The following is an 18,768-nucleotide window of genomic DNA, read 5'->3' on the forward strand; positions in this document are numbered from 1 at the left end:
TACAAGAAGAATCAACAGAAAGTGGGAGGGAAGAAGCTTGCTGTGCTATTTGCATGTGAATTCAAATCCAGAAGTGTTCCCACTGCAAAATAAAAATATCAGCACACTTTCTATGTAGGAGCTCCACAGGAGTAAAGCAGGGGTATAGGATGCTTTGGTGCAGACTGGTATCAGATAAGATGTTAAGTTATGCTTCTTATCGTATCTTCAGTTTTCAGCACACATTCGATAGGCATGTAGCATTTATCAATATACAGAATCAACCATTGCTTCTTAATACAAGCTTCCACCCAGCTGGCCCTTTCTGGGCCATCAGTTGACCAACCAGTCAGCTTCCAGTGGTCGTACTCCAGAATTGAGGGGCTCGTGGAACAAGTTAAAATAATGCCAGACACAATTTACTTTCACTGAAAGAGTCTGTATGACTCTTCTTCTGAAAAGAATAAGGCAGAAAGTAGCATGAAAATATTCAAGAAAGCAGGATTCGCCTCAAAAACACAAAAGATAAGCACTTGTATAGCCTTGGCTAATATCCTAAACTAAAGCCATTTAAAAGATCTTATTTCTAAGTAGCATGAAAAATGAAGAGTAATATGGTTAAAACGGATCACCAGATAATCAGTATCCTCTCAGACGTTATATGGAAGGTGAATGTTTCATTGCATTTAAATCAAGTTATCCTGCTGTCATTACAAATCTCAGAGGTTCAGCCTTGTGGAAGGATTTAAAGGCAACGCTTCAACAATAATCGGATTAGGAGGACTTTCATAGCTACATGGTCTGAAAAACAGATAAAAGAAACCAGAATTCAAGCTCACCACAAAAAAGGGCAGTGAGCTGTGTGGTGGAGAATCAACACGCTGTTCTAAGACAGGCTTTGATTTTGACAATTACCTAGAGCAGGGATGCCGGCAGATTTCAATGGCTACTGGAAAATGGTCAGCAATGACAATTTTGAGGAGTATCTGAAAGCACTGGGTAAGATTCCCTTCATGTTTCTTTAGTAAATAATGAATAAATGCAACCTGTCTTAGTCTTGACATGAATCTGTTTTTTCTTGTACAGTCTGTATCATTTTTGTGAGATTTCTTTTTAGGAATACACTGTAAAAACTGCCTTATGCAAAATTGTTTATCCTAAACAGCCTCTACTTTTTACCATCTTGAAGTTTACACTTAGAGAGATTAAACTATGTAGCTTAAAGAGGTAAATGGCAGTTTTCAAACTTAAAAACAACCCAAAATTTGAAAAAGAGTAAAAATTTTGTGTGTGCTACAAACACAAGAATATACTTGATGCAGTTTTGTGTGTTTGCATTTGATGAAGAAGTATGTAAAATGCCAGCATTTCCATAGCAATGCTGATGACCTTGTTAGTTGTCAAATACGAGTGGGATTTATTTGGGGTTCAGCATAAGCAACAGTCAAAACATTGACTTATTTAAGTTAACAGAGTTAGGCTGCAGACTTCCTCCTAATAAGCGAGCTGGCCTGAAAGGATCTGGACATTTATTTATCTTTGTTCACTTTAGTCCTCCCAAGAGCTACAATCCTCTTTTGTGGTACACTTTTCTGGATTAAAATAATTCTTTTTCTTTTTCAGATGTAAATGTTGCTGTAAGAAAAATAGCAAACTTGCTAAAACCTGACAAAGAAATCCTTCAGAATGGGGATCATATGATCATTAAAACTCTAAGCACTTTTAGAAACTACATCATGGAATTTGATGTAGGAAAGGAGTTTGAGGAGGATTTAGCTGGGGTGGATGATCGCAAATGCATGGTAAGAATTAGAACTGTAGCAACTGACAAAAAAAAAAAAAAGATTGGGAATAATTATTAATAATCCACGGCCTTGCCACCAGCACATTTGTAAGCCATTTTAGGTGGCTATTCCTAAGATTATTTCTGTATTTCTCAGTTTGCTGAGATGTGTATACAGCTTTTAGCATTTAAGTAATGCTAATTTTAAGCAGGAGCATGAAACAATTTCATTAATGAATGAATAGTGAATTCATTTAAATGTTACTCAGTTATACTGGGATATTTGTTAGTCAAAAAGTTGTTTACAGCCAGACTTTTAGAATTTCTGCATTGAGTAATGTTTTACAGTAAAAGAAATCCACTGTTTGCAGGATCAGGCGCTATTCCCCATGAGTAAGAATGGCCAGCTGCTTAGAAGTTGCTGCTTTTCTTGTTCTTGCTTCTGTGATCCCACCTTCCTGGGTGTATTTGGTAGAGCGGATGCACTAATTAGCCTACTGGAACAAATCTTTGTGATCAGTAAGCCAACACTGAGGACTCTGTATTAGTTTTTTCTCCTGCCAGGGAGACAATATTTCCTAACTCATGAATGATAAATACCAATTAACAGGAAAAAAAAGAGAAAACCAAGTTCTTTATCTGAATCAGACTGTATGTTTTCAAGGAAGGGAGAAGCAAAATGTATTTGTGTGAAGTGAAATGGCCTGAAGTCATAATACATTTTTGACTACTGGAAGGTACTTAATCAGGACAGTGAGGTCCAGATCCACTGAACAGTTATAATCCTGAAGAAAGACTTAGATTTAGGTGGCTAAATTACTATCGAAAACAGTAATGCTTAAAACCTCTACCCAACCTCTCAGGCACTAAAAATGTCTAAAGTTGCCTGTGTTTTCATTAGTGTTGTACTTGTTTGTGTGCATACAGAATGTCCCAAACTAACCATTATCAATATACTTAAATACCATTAAACTCTAGACTAAAACATCCTTACCTGGAGGAATGAAGTAATTGTGCTGTGAGGCTGTCTAGCATACACCTGCGACAAGTTCTACAAAATACGTCAGACAACCACCTCGCTGAAAAAGCAGATTCAGGAGAGACGGAAGGATGCTCCTTGCCCTGTTCTTTGTTTGAAATGCTCAGTAGATCTAAACATTGAGATCCCCATTCCCTCACCCTAAACATTTCACTATTCGTAACAGGTCAATATTCTCTATCCTATTTTGTCAAATTTAGTGATGGTGAAGAATTCAAAATGTTGAACTAGAAAGGAGAAATTAAAGAAAGTTTATTCTATCACTAAAGCAGTAATTAGATTTGGAGTGGAACGTAGTTCATGCTACTTTCAAGGGTTGCATAAACATTTTATCCCTTGACTGTTTAGTGCAAAATGCTTTATCAGCCTTGGAAGCAGAAGGTACCACCATCTTCTTGCCATTTCTGAAAGACCAAAGGAGTGGTCACTAACCCTGACTGTTTGTTTGGTAAGAATGACTTAGGCACGTCACTCCACAAAAGAGTTCAGAAATTGATATTCCTTTTGGCCGCCAACATCATAAGCAGGTAATAACTGCAGCTCTACAATTAAGGTCACTCTAATTGCTGCCTCTATAGCAATGTATCATACTTTATAGTTCAATTTTCTTATTAAAGATTTCTTTTCTTGACGAGACATCAGCTTTCCCAAAGGCAACAACATAAGAAGCTGCCTGTCTGAAGCCTCTTCTGTCCACACCTGAAAACCACAATATCAGGCAAGGCTTGCAGTTTTTAAGCAACTACAACAGGCCAGAAAGAGTCTTGTGAAAGAAGGATAATGAAGGTGATAAGAGATACTGAGTGGCATTATGAGGAAAACCACCATGATGTTTTCTTTCCTCATCCATAGCTGGTGAAGCTGCATGGCATAAATGACTTTATCATTAATAATTAACCTGGGCAGTGGGAGAGATTATGAATCAATTATCATTATCTATATCATGGACTGAGCAGAACATTGGGCAATTTTTCTCCTCACTACCCTGTTATTCGTCCAAGTAGCTCAATGCATGAGAAGTTCAAAGTAACATGGATAAGACAAATTACACATTAAACATTAATCTATATAGCTGAGCAATTACTGTGCAAAAATTACCTTAGAAGTCTCTCATCCAATATGTATAGATTATTTTTCTTTTAATGAAGTATACATCTAAGGAGTCATCTAACTAGAGTTAATATACATCAGTAAAAATAATATTAACACAATGAACTGGCTGGATCTTCTTGTGTGTAATTCACAGAAATTGTGTTCACCTTTCAGTTGTAAAACATGTCTTTGAGCCAGTCAGGGTACAGCGTAACTAGGATAATTCCAAATTAATACTGTCTGAAGAGGAAAGGCTAAAAAAATTTTGCTAATTCTTATTTTAAGTTACCTTATGTATCTTCAGATTATATTTGCTTACTACCTCAGTTAAAAGTATATAAAAAAGCTAAGTGAAAAACAACAAAAGTTGACATTTCTTGTTCCAAGTCAAGAATGGGGAAGCTCAGATTCAAAACTTCTTTTTTCTAAAATTTTTATTTTTCTAACTATTTTACTGCTAGAGTCAGTGTTACTTTTTGCATTATAATTTTTTGTTACAACCAAACATTTGAAGGAGATCGAAATGGTTTAGCTCACACTATCCAGAATAAATCTATGTTTTGACAGAGACTAAGAAGGGCAAATGATCTTTTTAAAAAATATAGGAAGGACTAGATATAGTACAGCAGAATTTCTTGGATAACTGAAAACACCGTGTTAACTGCATTAAAATCAAGTATCTGACTCAGAACATGAAGGATACTTCACTAATTCAGAGCCTTGTGCTCTTTACCACAATAGTTTTATTCCTACATTGAAACTGGAAAGGGAATGACTGGGGACTGGTAAACAATTAAAATAGCATGAATTTGAAACTGAAAGAAGGGAATCCTACATATTAACAATTAAGTTAACCAAAACAGAACATAAGCAGAACATGAGCATGGCTAAGTCATCAAATGGGTGTTTGGGGTTCCATTATTGAATATAACAATTAGTTGATGAGCACACAGCCTACCTTCAGGTATATGCTTCAATTAATTCTTCCTATTCTTTTGAAAAATCTGCAGTTTCAAAAATGTATGGTTCGTTGGATCTTTCATGTACCTTACCATATGAAGTAGCTTCCTGGAAATATATAATCATTCAATGATTAAGACAGCCTTATAAGGATTGTTCTTAGGCATCTGACCAACCATTCTGTCACACAAACCTATGCTAGTTACACGTGCCGTATCCTAATGAAAGGAGAAGAGTTGTTGGAAACTGGTCATGGCTCAGTTTTAAATAACAAATGTATAATGTGACACCGATTCCTGCCTAGTTTGTATTCAGGAAAAATGCAATGAAATTTAGTTGTTCTAAGCATAATTTCATTGATACTGCTGCAAGGTCAGAATAGAGCCCTATTAAACAATTACACGGCTCATGAAGCTTATTTAACTATTATTTAAGCAGGATTCCTCTATCCATAAGCGAAATTCACAGCTGTTCACCTAGTTTAGAGTAAGTATTGGAATGAAGACTTTCCTGCCAAAAAGACAACCACCAGTGATACTTGGAATTTCAGTGGAGATCCCCTACAGAGTGAGAATACTTGAAATAAATTGTACCTTTCTAGTAAGACACAAGATCAGCAGTCCCTCTGATTCACCTGTTTTGTTTCTTTACCTCTTCAAATTTTGTCCTTTTCTCCTTAAAAATTATTTCAATTTATTGATATTGGCTTGTAAGCATTTCCTCATATACTGCTTTGGAAAAAATACTGTTCTAGAGTGGTTAGTGCAGGAAGTGCTTTTATGTTGTTGCCTATCTGTACATAATCTAGTGCTCACTTTCTCCGCAATAGTATAAATTTGCCCATGCCCTCGTTGGAATAATCACTGACATTTTTCCAGTTTTGATTCAAACAAAGTAGTCTTCGTGTAGTCTTCTCTTGATACTTCTGAACTTTTATGAACTGCTGTCTGAAAGTGAGGAAGGACAGTCCTCCTGTCAACCTCTCTGAGGTTCAAGAGAACAGAGATCCACTCCTGGACCTTCTCTGGCACTTTAAAACTCTGGTCCACTCAATCACTTTATGCCTCAATAAAGAGGAGCTATTTCTTTTTTTCTGCCTTGTTTCACACTGCATGCTGTTTTGGCTTTAGTGCTTATTATCTGTAAGTGATATGCTTGGTATATCTGGACTGTGATGCCAGATCAGATGTCTAGAATCTCTTGTCATACAATTCAAGATGTCATTAATTTTGAATTTTGCAGTCCTAGATTCCAGCCTAAAACCTGAGACTAAAGTAAAATTTGAGCTAGTTACTCACAAAAATCACTGCTAACACACCAAATCTTTGTAGGGGAGGTGGTTTTGGAAATGCTTTGTGTTTCAGCTTTGTGTGAATCCTAAAAAGTTCAAGGGTTTATGAATGCTGAATGTAAAACCAGAAAGAATCAGCTGAAAACCTGGGAAACAGACTTATCGAATTGGATTTTGAATGACAAAACATTAGTGTTATGTACAATTGCATTTTGCTAAACTTACAGAGAGGGTAAATCAATTATACACATTAATTTAAACAATAAACATCCTAGAATCGATTCTGATCCTTGCACAAAGTGAATTGGATCTGCTATATTATACTTTCTTCTGGCACAGGATATATGCAAGTCTTTCTATTTTTGTATTGATTCTTACTATTTTATTTTGGTAAGAAAACAAATTACCATTCTTAAGAAATAAAACATTATGCACTGTCCAAAATATTGATTCTACCCCTTCTCCTACCACATATTGTCACCTGTGTAGCTTGTAGCTTTGGCACATGAAGTTTCTTACTCCCTGGTACATCTCCAATCATTGCTTTCCTTGTTGCTCTTACAAGCAAAGATTCAGAATAAGCAATCCAAACATTTAAGACCTGACCCTATCTGACAACAGCTTGCCCTTTAATCTAAAACTTGTCAATCCGATCCCAAGCCACTTTGCTAGCAATGGAGATGCTGACAACTGTAGGAGCAAAATACTGCTTGTAGAGATGTCTCGTCTTTTGACTACAGTGAACTTCAGTAAGCTTATCAGTCAGGTACACAATGCCCATTATAACCAGCTTGTCTTTCAATAGAGATCTGAGCAAGTGTGTAATTCCATGAACACATTTTGGAGTCCTGTAGCTGTAGATACCTGTTGCAAGGTGTCATATCTGCCAGCCACACAAGCAGCTAAGAAATGCATTGTATTGCACTATCATCTTTTTCCTACAGAAAATTTCAGGGTTTCTGTTGTTGCACAGCTAAGAACAGGAATGATGAAATGGCAGGAAGGATTTATTAGTGCTTCTACATGGATGAAGTCAAGTTAGTAAGGGACAGAAAGGTTGACAGAGACTTTACCATCCCACCTGGCTTATAGCATAGCTCAATGTGTATAGCCTTTGTCCAGCAACAATATATGGAGATAAAGTCCAGGAATCCTACCACTAATTCTTCTGTTAGGGAGTGTATGCTAGATATTTTCCCATAATTGTCATACACATTTTCTATGTAGAGATATGGTTCTTTGGGAGACACAACCATGAACCCTTATTCCAGTTTGGCCTTTGAGGCAAAACAGTATCATCACTTCAAATCATAATTCCCCAACACTATCAGAATTGTCTCCATTAGATTTTGGAAAAGTGTCTGGAATGCATTGAATAGTTATGAACAGGAAAAATGAGCAATACATTTTTGTCAATGGAGTAAATGAACCTAGCCAACAAGAAATATTTCTGTGGTTTGTATGTGATCTTTTTTCAGATGGTCAAGCTTCTCTTTCATAGCTGCTTATCCTGATCATGTTAAGCTGGTTTTATGTTGACAAAAAAAACTAGGTATCTTCTTAATAAAATTTAAAACTTAAGTTTTGAGCAGTAATGTGATGTAAACTATTGATTTCTCTGAATCAAATTTTAAGTTCATATATTTTCAAAAGATTTCTGCTTTGGAAGCTATTGACCATGTATATTGAGCATGCCTTATGAAATAGCATGATCTCGCCATTTAAGTTCTCAAATATGGAAGTGCTCTAATTGGAAGCCACTTATTATTTTCCAGCACAAAATCATCTTGCTCACAAATAGGGTATTTTAGCCAGTACCTTGTCAAGATTCAGGACTGTTAAACACAGCCATAGTACTGGGCCTGCAGAAAGTATGAGGAGGCCTCCTCATAATGACTCATTCTTGATGCCTGGTATACCTCTGTAACTGCTACTTCCAACATTCTTCACTCAAGGTCTGTAGCACAGTAGTTCATACATTAACAGTGCTGTCATCATAGCACTTCTCGGGAGCAATGTAAGAGCCCAACTTACCAAGATTTGCTTCAAACTTCCATGAAAACAATGAACAGCTGAAGTGCATGTAGCTTTAACGCAGAAAGTCTACCTTGAAAAAATTTAGTTATAAAAAAACGTGAACTGCTTTAAGCATTGGTACAAAGCAGACAGAATGCCTTCATGAATCGTTCTCTTATTTGCCTCTAGAATGTCTCAGCTGTTACTGATACCTAATCAAACCTGGTGTTCATTGAAGAATTACCTAGATATTTCTGATTTCCTGATTTGATTTTCTACATGTTCCCAGTATGCCTGGATCAGACTTTGCTCAGAATGAAAACTAATTGCCTGATTTCTGTTCTGTGCTAAGAGGAATCTATATCAGGAAAATGTTGTGAGATGGATCCTTTCTTACTTGCTTTAGTGTGCTCTTTCCTCAGTAACCTGTCGGTCTGTCACCAACCAGCCAGCTACAAATTTGTTGAGACAGAAGAGAGGAGTTACAAGTGGCAGAGAGGAGAAACCCTGAACAGGGTTGTAGCCCTGCCATTAGAAGTGTGCAGCAGGTATCCTGCACAGAAAGTCATAGGTAGCGACTAGGAGATTACAGAATGCCCTTTCATAGTTACATTGGATAGTAGCTGTGACACCAAAAACTTTAGTTTATTCTATCAGAACTTTAGTTGATGAAAATTTCCCCTGAAAACTGCATATCAAATGTTGTTATATCACTTCAGTACTAAGTTCACATGAAAATGCTTTATCTTGAGTAACTAATAAATATCTAATTGGATACATTGCCATGTTTGACCCAGAATTCTATCACTTTTTTTTGGTGTTAACCAGCTCCAATTAGATTTTCCTATGCCCTCTATCTGACCTAAACAATCATTTTCCGGTATTTAATCCTTCTTAAATCATAATTACGGTTGTAAAATGACCGGTCATTCTCATGAACACAGAATTACCAGGTTGAGAAGGAGCATGGAGTGCGTTATGCAGTCATTTGCTGCACCATAATATAGAGACAACACTCTGAAGGGTATTAGAAGAAAAATAGAAGTGCTAATGCTGTGTTTCTCCCAAAGATGGGAAATCAATAACATATTTTTGATGAAAGGTGGTAGCTGCAATTCATATTTGTAAATGCAATCTGTCTAGAATCTATGTAGCATCAGCAAGAAAGTTTATGGATTATTTTTTTAATATTTTTTGTTATTTTCTTCCATTCACCAGTAAAATACATTAGGTATCTTCTTCAAGGCAAAGCACACGACACAAACAAGCACATTAGGAACAGCACTATAGGAATGAGAAGCATTGTCCGGAGCCAGCATCAAACGTTTTTGCATTTAGACCTCACTGGGAAATGAAGAGTTTTCTGATAAAGCAGTTATTTTGATGAAAATTCCAGTAAATTACTCAAGTCAGTATCTCTGGCTGTGGGTCAATATGACTTACCACTAGAAGTTGGAAGTAATATCTATTGTAATACTACAAGACTTCACTATTGTTACTGCTACTGGAGAAAATGCAAATACATAGTTGATAGATTTGTTTTGTTTTTACTGAATATTCCATTTAATAAATCAACCTTGTCTCATACTTGGAAACAACAATAGCAGTACTTTAATTTTGTAGCTTTTGTTTTCAGGAATACAGCGTTTCTATACACATGTATTTAAATCTTCATAACAAGAACAGATTAAATCACTAAAAACAAGTATGTGAATGGCCAAGTAATACAAGGAAAATATCTAAGTGCACAAAATAGTTTAAGACTACATAAATCATAAAGAAACAAAGGAAAATTTGCAACATTTTTAGTGTTCTCAGATTTCAAAGATAATAATTCGATTAGTGAATTCAGTATAAATATTTTTGTAAAGTAACCTTTCTCTGCCTAACCTCACTCAGACAGAAATGCCATCAGAGTTTTTGGGACACAGGCAAAAGATAAGGTATTGGCCTCTTCCCCCCCACCCCCGGATGATTACTACATTTAATCTAGTGGAGCCTGAGATAACTGCTTTGGTTTGTCATCTTCACCTCTCAGATGAGCTCCATTCTCAATCACTATACCTCAAGAATGCAGAGTATATAACTCAAGAGAGGTGCAATATTGTTGGTTAGAATTTTTGAGAAACCAATATTGTTGGTTAGAATTTATTGTTGGTTGAGAATTTTTGCCTTACTGAGGCAAGACCCACTTTATTTATCTCCCTTGGTTAACCTTCCTTGTTCTCCTTCAATATTTTTTGATCACATTATACATTAGTTACATTAATCACAATTTTCCATTGAAGTTTCCTAAGGAATTTGATCTATTTGACCCAAGATGTATTAATTTCAGGTTTAATTACCTAGCCAGAAGATCTGATTGATAGTAAGTAAGCACCAGACTCAAGAACATAAGCAAGAAATTCTTGCGCAATATTCTCTTTTAATCCCTACACAGTGCTAGTTTATATAGCTCACTGAAATGATACACTGATCAATGACACATGATACACTTCTAATAAGTTCTTTCCTTCTGTCCATCTTTCTTTAGGAACTGCAAGGGAAGATATCAGGCTGGAGGAATAAAGCTTTTTTTAAAAAAAGGAATCAGCACAGTACAGTTTTTCAAGACAAGTATTATGCACAAGAGAATTCAACCACCGCCTGTTAGGCAGTCCTGTTTATCTACGATGTACATCTCTCCACCATTTGTTCTAGCCTTCCAGATAATTTTTTCCCTTTTGTTGTCAGTATTTTGTGCTTTGGTTAATGTTTACAACAATTTAAGGGGTCTTTTTAGAGAAAATGAAAAATGGCAGGGAAGACAGAAATGATTCATTTTCTAATTAATATATGAACAGCATTAGCATTTATAAACCCAAAAGCTATCTTACATTTTTGGAGTTATAGTGCTTCTCCCAGTCAGTAGTCACTGAACAAATGTTCCACGTACATAAAGAAAGGAGAGTGCTTGTACAAAAGGGTAAACTCTAACCGAGTCCTTCCAAGACACTCATATCATTGTCTGAATTATAAAGGGATCAAAATTAGTGCTTCCCTCTTCTTCAGCAAGCTAAGATTAAGCTTGCTTATAATGAACTAGATTATGTACCACCTGTAAGCTATAGGAAATGTTTATAGTACTGTTTTTCTTTAAAGATGTATTTTATTTACAAGAAGGATGACTAGTTGACAGCAATAAATGAAATCTTCTGTTTATCCTACAGGCAGTGCAGGGTGCTTGAGAAAGAAGGGAGCCTTCAGTTGTAGTGAAATACTACATTTTCATCTAGTTGATTCTGTTACCATCAGGAAGCTGCCGCTTCCCCAGTGGCCCTAAAGTGTGTCTCATTCTCCTCCTCCTGTTTGTGGGGGAAAATGAGGAGGACGAGCTGCCTGTCCAGTGACGTTGTGCTCACCGAGCCCTGGCAAAGTTTTTCAGTCATTCCAGATAACAGCCAGTAGTTCAGTCTCTGTAACCAGGACACTCTAGGTAATGCTATTACCAAAATGATGGCAAATATAGTGAATTATAAATGCCTAATTTTGTAAGAAAAATTGCTTTACCATAAAAGTTAAAGCATTTCTTTGTCTTGATAATAAGTATGTTCTGGGAGAGGGAACAACAAAAAAAATCTCATACAGCAGAATGCCTTAATAGCCCGCTCTAGTGCCTGGCTCCTAGTTATACAACGGCAATATCCAGATCCAATCTTTAGAAATAAATTGTTGCTTTTATATAAAATAAAAGAGCCAATATTTACCAACAGTGGTATTTTTAGAATATTATTACTATGTTCTGACTCAAATTTTTGGACATGCTCTAAGGCAGACATTGCTGTGTATTAGCTGTGGGCAGAGTGTAGACTCAGTGGCAGCCAGCACATGTGTAACAGCTATGACAAATCCATCCTCGACTAATACTCTGTGTGTCTTTAGAGAGATATTTGTAATGGAAGACCTCACTACTCTTTTCCATCTGAGTTAAGGGAAATTTCTATCTTCTGTGTTAGTTGGGTCTTTTATTATATCAGACATTGGAGTTTGACCTAAAGAAAGACAAGATAAAAATGCTAGCGATTAATCTTATTTTCAGTAAGCTGTTGTTTCTGCTAACAAAGAAGAGAACATTATGTTCTCCTGCAATACATTTTGTCCTTTTTAACCTTTGCAGTGAAATAGCCACATACAAAAATAGAAACTGTACGGTTTACTCATATCCCTTCAATATTTATGTTTCTCAAAGGGAATATAGAATGTTATAACTGGGAATTCTGGCTATAAAACAGCTTGGTTAACAGTCTGGGGTGTTAAACTTTCTGTGGCTATCACCAAATCGCCAAAAGCAATGTCTAATCTTGATTGGAAAAACAAAAAAGCAAGAGAAAAAAGTGCATCATTTTCTGAGATGAAACAATTTGAACCACCCGTGGAAGCTTAAAAAGTTAACATTTCCTTGCACTGCTGCAAATGTTTCTCAATTCCCCCAAAGTGTACTAAACTAGTGAATATTTTCATAATATCCACAACAGCTGACTTCAAACATTAGTAGTAATGATGAAGTTGGATCTTATTTTATCATGGTATATATTTACACTTGAATTCACATGTAAGCCAACAATATTAAACTATACAACTAATCTGATGATTAAGGTATGCTGAGCTAATACTCAGCGAAGAAAAATAAGTACCATTACTAAGCAAAGCTGAATATAATAAACCATTTATTCCACAACGGCCCTTTCATCTCCAGGTCATCTGTAGAAATAATGTTTGTTTTCTCATGCATTTGTTTTTTTTAGAATCATCAGAAAGTATTAGAGAAGTTGACTTAAAAGCTAAACATTTTTCACTTTAACTGATATAATTTGTTACTTCCAACTCTCCAGCTGGACAACTGTCTATAAAGTCAAAACAGATATGTAAGACAATCTAAACCATGATAACCACATTAACCCTCTTAAGTACAGCTTTTCCCTACTGTATTGTCCTTTCCTGCGATAGCATATTACACATTAAAAGGAGTTGTATTTTTGAAATGTCATCTACTACTAGGTTATTTTACACGTGTGAACACAGAAGAATTTGTGAATGCATTTTACAGATCAGATAGATTTTTAGCAAGGACAAATGAGTTTGTTTGCAGAGACCCCATATGGTGCAGACAGACACTATATGGGATCACTAACAATGCCCTGCCTATGATTATCTGCACCGACGCGCTTTCTAGTGATTCATTTTCTAAGCTTGTTTAGTCTAAAGCTTCCCATGGGTGGAGACTGCTGGCTATACCTATTTATAGATAGTGGCTATCATGGTTATCATTTAAGAATTAATTGTTTGTGACATACACATATTAAATAAATACTGTGTAGCTCTGTAGCTTTTGAATGTTGAACTGCTTTTAACTCCTAGACTGACAAATGTAGGCTAACTTCTTTTCTTAGAAACTACATAGGATGAACACAGTAAGTTTTCCTTTAATGATAGTTCAGAATTCATATTCTCTCCACATTTGACCATTTGACTGGTACAGGCAGTGGCCTGAAGACTTCCACAAGGCAGACTAATTCCGTATTTTGTCCTCAGATTCACTTCACACAAGCTCATTTCAAAGAACTGTGCTAATATTGGTGTTAGTCTATCTTAATGGAGCATAAATTGGCACTGCTCTTTCTCTTCCTTCTTTAAAAATTTTACAGAATATTGCTATTCTTTATCTTAAGGAGAAGTGAAAGGCAAATTGTCAGTAAAGGCTAAGCACAGGAAGAAGCTGTAGGATGCACCCTCATACATTTAAATAGTTTTATGAATGTAAGTTCCACTGAACTACTCAGGATAGCACAGATATTCACGAAAGTGCTATGATGAATCCTGAAAATCTTTGCTCTTGTATGGCTCAAGCCTATCCCTGTCCAGCAGACTAATTAAGAAGATGCTTAACTGAAAAAAATACCAAGAGTAATTCTGTAGTTGGGTACTCATTTTCAGTCTCACTGAGTGTAGCAGTCTCTGTCAACTGACTAAAGTTTTATTATATTTTCTTTTGAAGAAACAAATGTAGTTCTCTACTTACAGAATGCTGGCAAAGTTGTCAATTTACTGACAGCTCTGCCTGATGACAGAGGACTGATTAAGACATGGAGAAAAAACATAGCTCAGTATTTAAAAGCCTTTTGTGTTCTTCTCTAGCTGCCAGTAGGTGGGTACTGCTTTCAGGTAGAGTGGTGCAGAATCATTCGTATGGCAGGAAAAGGAAACTGAAGCTCAAGTTTTCAGCTTCTTTTGCAAACATAGTGTTAGATTGCATATCTCTTCTGCTGCTGTCTGTGTCAGCAGGGGGAGGAGTGCACTCTAACAGGCATTTGTGGTGTTTTTTCTCATATTTAAAGAGCCAACTTTATCTCATCCTTCTGGGTTTTAAGAGGCAGTGGGTATTAACTTTCTACTTAAGCTCATTTCTTTTGTAATTATCCTCAGTGTTACAGCTCTGTGTATAATTATTATTCTTATGAGTATGTTAATCATTTATTGCATTAGAGAGAAGTTTTGCTTTAAAGAAACTATTAAGCATTATGTAAGAGAATACTAAAGCAACACTGAACATATCTATTTTGCTAGACCACAGTATCTTGGGATGGAGATAAGCTTCTTTGTGTACAGAAAGGAGAAAAAGAAGGTCGTGGTTGGACCCAGTGGATTGAAGGTGATGAAATGCACCTGGTAAGATCATGTAACAGGTTTCAAATGCCACTGTATTATTTATTCAAATGGTCATATGTAAAGCAGCAAGCTGTTTGCTATGTTATCTTGGCTTACTTTGACATAATTAAATATTAATGCTGCATTTGACTTGTTTCTAAAGCAATAATTTCATGTGCGACCATTATTCTTTTATGTCCCTTACAAAGTTTACCTGATTTCAAAACAGTACTCTTTCTGTGTTAACTGTCTGTCCAGCCATATCAGGTTGAAATGTTTGCACTGAGGAAGACATGTAACAGAATGTCCCTTGTATACTCTGTGTAGTAGGCAGTATGGGAGCTGCTGAAATTATGCATCCAACAACAAGCCGTAAGGGGAAAATATACCATTATTCTTCTAAAATAATTACAGACCAGACTGCATTATAGCCTAGAGAACTGAAACAGCCATTTAGCTTTTGAAATGTCATGTTCTTTCAGATCATCACTTCTGTCTTTCTAAGTTAACAGGACCTGAAAGAAGATCACTATTTTTTTTCTCACATAGCTCTTTATAGCATCCACATTGTCTCATCAATTTGGTAAAAGGCACTCTTCCAGCTGAGACAACAAAATCTAACTTCCATTGTTGTTCACTGTTCAGTACTATTGGTATTCGTTACTCTAAATGGATGTTCTCTAAATATTCAAATCCATAGCATAAGTATGTATGAAATCTTTGCAACAGTACCCCAAGCCCATTAGTACTACACATAATTTTTAGGAAACACTGTAAGTCACAGGAACCAGTTTGGGAAGGGAACGTATGTGACAGATCTTATCATCTGGACTACATACTTGATATAATGCAGGTAGGGAGGGAGTAACTGTGTGAGTGATCATTTTATTGCTGAGATCATGGTCTCACTGAAAGTAGAGATGAAGCAGAGAAAAACAGTCTACAGAATTTTCCATCTATATATATTCCTCTGTCCTGCACACAAACACACTACAGTATTCCCACCCTAGCCCCCAGTTTCACATCACTTGGGTACCACGACCCAGAGCATTAGCCCTTTCAGATTCTATGCTGGCAATCGGATCACAATTAGCTATACAACGTCTGGCCCAGAAGCTCAGCTTACACCTTGCTGCCTTCATCTTATATGAAGCAATCCCACTAGCTCCGCTTCCATTTCTTTGGCCTGTTTTTCTCTGCAGGTCCCGGTCCCTGTTCATTGCCAGCTCTGTAGTCATTATCTCTTCCAGTTTGCTGCCCCCAACACCAATCTCTTCAGCCAAGATTTCTGCCATCCATGCTGATTCATGCTGTAGCTATATAACCTGGCCATGGACCTCCAGGCCAGACCACTTCCTATCCTTGACCCTGCCTCATAATTTCAGAAGTCATTACTGGGATTCACTTGCTTAAACATATGTGTCTAGTGCCACTTTAGATACCCTAAGGGAACCTGACTGGTCTCAGAACTTCTTCAGAACTTCTGACTGCGTCAGAAGGCTGTCATGATTCTGTATCATATCTGCCAGTCCATGGAAGCATCTGTGCACTCACTGCCACCTGTACGATTTATCATGATCTGTCTCACATGTACACAACGGTCAGTGCAAGGTTACTTCATGCAAAGGAAGTCCCCAAGTATTTTACAAGCAAATCTGCAATATTTCAATTTTATCACTTTTTGTATTTCAGCAACTTCAAAATATGTCCTCTTTACTCCTTGGAATCCTCATTAATGTAACTCTCTCCTTAAACATACAGTAAAAGAGAGATCTATTTAATATCTTATTTTTGACCAGCTAAGATTACTAGGTCCAGTACTCCTGAGAATTCTTTCATACAATGGGCAGCTACCTCTAAAAATTGATACTTCGATAGTTTTATGATCTTATCGAACTTTACACAATGAGCCAAGTGTTAATTTAATTTTTTGCACAGTTCTGTGGAGAATAGTACTATATCCTGCGGTAGTTTATCACCTGCTGTTTTCACCGTTTCATTCTATGGTCTGTACTTTGTAGCTCTTTTTCCTCCTCAGATTCTATTTTACTTGAGTGACTTCTTTGACCACTCTCCTTTTCCTTTTGAATTTTATTGCCCTTTTCTATTGTATTGATTGCTTCTGCCCTGTAGGTTTTTATCATTGTCAGCAGATCTCTTAGCCCTTATTGCACATTCCTTCTTTCAGGTTACCTATATATAAAGTGAACAAAACAGGTCCTAACTAAAATCACTGTATCAGTCTGCTTGTTGCATCAATTCATCATGAACCACTCTCTCTTATTAGAGCTTTCAGAATTCAAGCGGCATATCCCAATGGGGTTATTGACCCAGCAAAGGGTTTTTTATGTTATTTTATCAAAGTCCATAAGAAAATGTGCATAACTACCCAGGAAACTCTGCCTTCTGTTTCCGCAGAAGGTTCTGGCAGCTTTATTAAAGTCTTATATTTCAGAATAGAAAGTATGTCTATTCTGCTAGGTCATAAACTTTGTCTTTTCAGCCCTTAAGAAGTTCCACATGTTCTTCTTCTTCCACCAAAAACAGTCAACACCTCTACACAACCATGCACATACTGTGCATAATTCTCAGATCTAACTCAAACAGTTTCAGGAATGGAAAGGATTAAACTGCATCTTCAGTGAAGTTAGTGTAAATGGCAGTATGCCTTTCAAATCGATGCCCAAGACAGAAACATTGTTGCATCTGCACAATTTTATCAAAAACTGTGAATTCAAATTAAGCCAGACATATGAATATATAATGCATGGTTCCTATGTAAAAGTTGTATTTTTCAATCATTGTCTCTTCCTAGGAAATAAGAGTGTGTGGAGTCAAGTGTAAGCAGGTCTTTAAGAAGGTACAGTGAGCCTACTGCTGATACAGAAGTGAAGAACAGTAGAATTTACTGACTTACCACCGTATCTCCAAATGCTAGTAATGTATATCATCAAGGACAAGACAGCAAACAAAGAGATGAAGATCACATTAGAATTGTATAGTCAGACTTTGCATAAAATATTTTAGCAAATCATTTTTAAAGAAATAATTCCAAGTAAAATTATTTTTAGAAATGCCAATTAAAGATACTAAACACTGTAAATGTATGTGCACTTACTTCTTGACTACACCAAATTAGAGAACGTTTGGTATAAAACGAGATACAAGTTTAAGAACCAATGAGCTCATTTTTCATCTACAATGGAAATCACATTTCCATAGCCCTGGCAAGGGGCCTTAAAGCAGTGTTATTTCCAAGATCTCTTTTCACTGACAAAGCAGTGTTAAATCATTGTTGTAGGGAAGGGAAGTAGAACTATAGTTTGTGGCTTAATGTACACTGAAATCTGATTTCACTGAAGTCAGTGTGAATTTTACCATCAGCTCCAATGGACCACTGCTTCACTGGAAGTATTCCACCAGAAATGAAACCCAGTTTCTCAAATTAAGTGAAGATATGGATCAACAGTCTGGAAAAACAGTACTTACAGATAGTGTGGCCAACGGGCAATTCGTTTCTATATGCTTTAGCCAATGTTGGCATATTGATTTTGTTTCTTATTTTGAAGAAACTAGTAGTAAGATCACTGCCAGATACTGTATATAACTAAGCACACATGACACAAAAGGTATGCCTAACACTGCATCGTACAGTATCATTTGCAGACTTCATGAGGACTCCTTGTAGTGCTTATGTTCTCATGAAGACTAGTATATAGCAAAGTGGTGGACCAGCAGTTTCTAACACTGATTTAATCATCAGTTATATTAATAATAATTTACAAACCAAACTGTTGTATTTTCAGTCTGTCAACACACTGGATATGCAGTTAGCATCACCAATTCACATCAAGTTCAAAGAACTCAAGGATAGAGGGTGCTTGATGGATCAGACCTTTAGCACATGACACAGTGTCATAAGTG

At 36.4% G+C, this 18,768-nt stretch overlaps 1 protein-coding gene across 1 annotated transcript; it reads left to right on the forward strand.

The window, feature by feature from the left end:
* Positions 1 to 905: 905 nt before the first annotated feature.
* RBP1 (retinol binding protein 1) lies at positions 906 to 17,885 on the forward strand. The gene is made up of 4 exons (XM_026109684.2): positions 906 to 978; positions 1,603 to 1,781; positions 14,764 to 14,865; positions 17,660 to 17,885. Exons 1-4 carry the CDS (start codon positions 906 to 908, stop codon positions 17,711 to 17,713), a joined length of 408 nt encoding a protein of 135 aa, XP_025965469.1. The 3' UTR covers positions 17,714 to 17,885.
* The last annotated feature ends 883 nt before the right edge of the window (positions 17,886 to 18,768 follow it).

This window comes from Dromaius novaehollandiae, chromosome 9 (genome assembly GCF_036370855.1).
Source record: "Dromaius novaehollandiae isolate bDroNov1 chromosome 9, bDroNov1.hap1, whole genome shotgun sequence".
Taxonomy (NCBI): Eukaryota; Metazoa; Chordata; class Aves; order Casuariiformes; family Dromaiidae; genus Dromaius; species Dromaius novaehollandiae.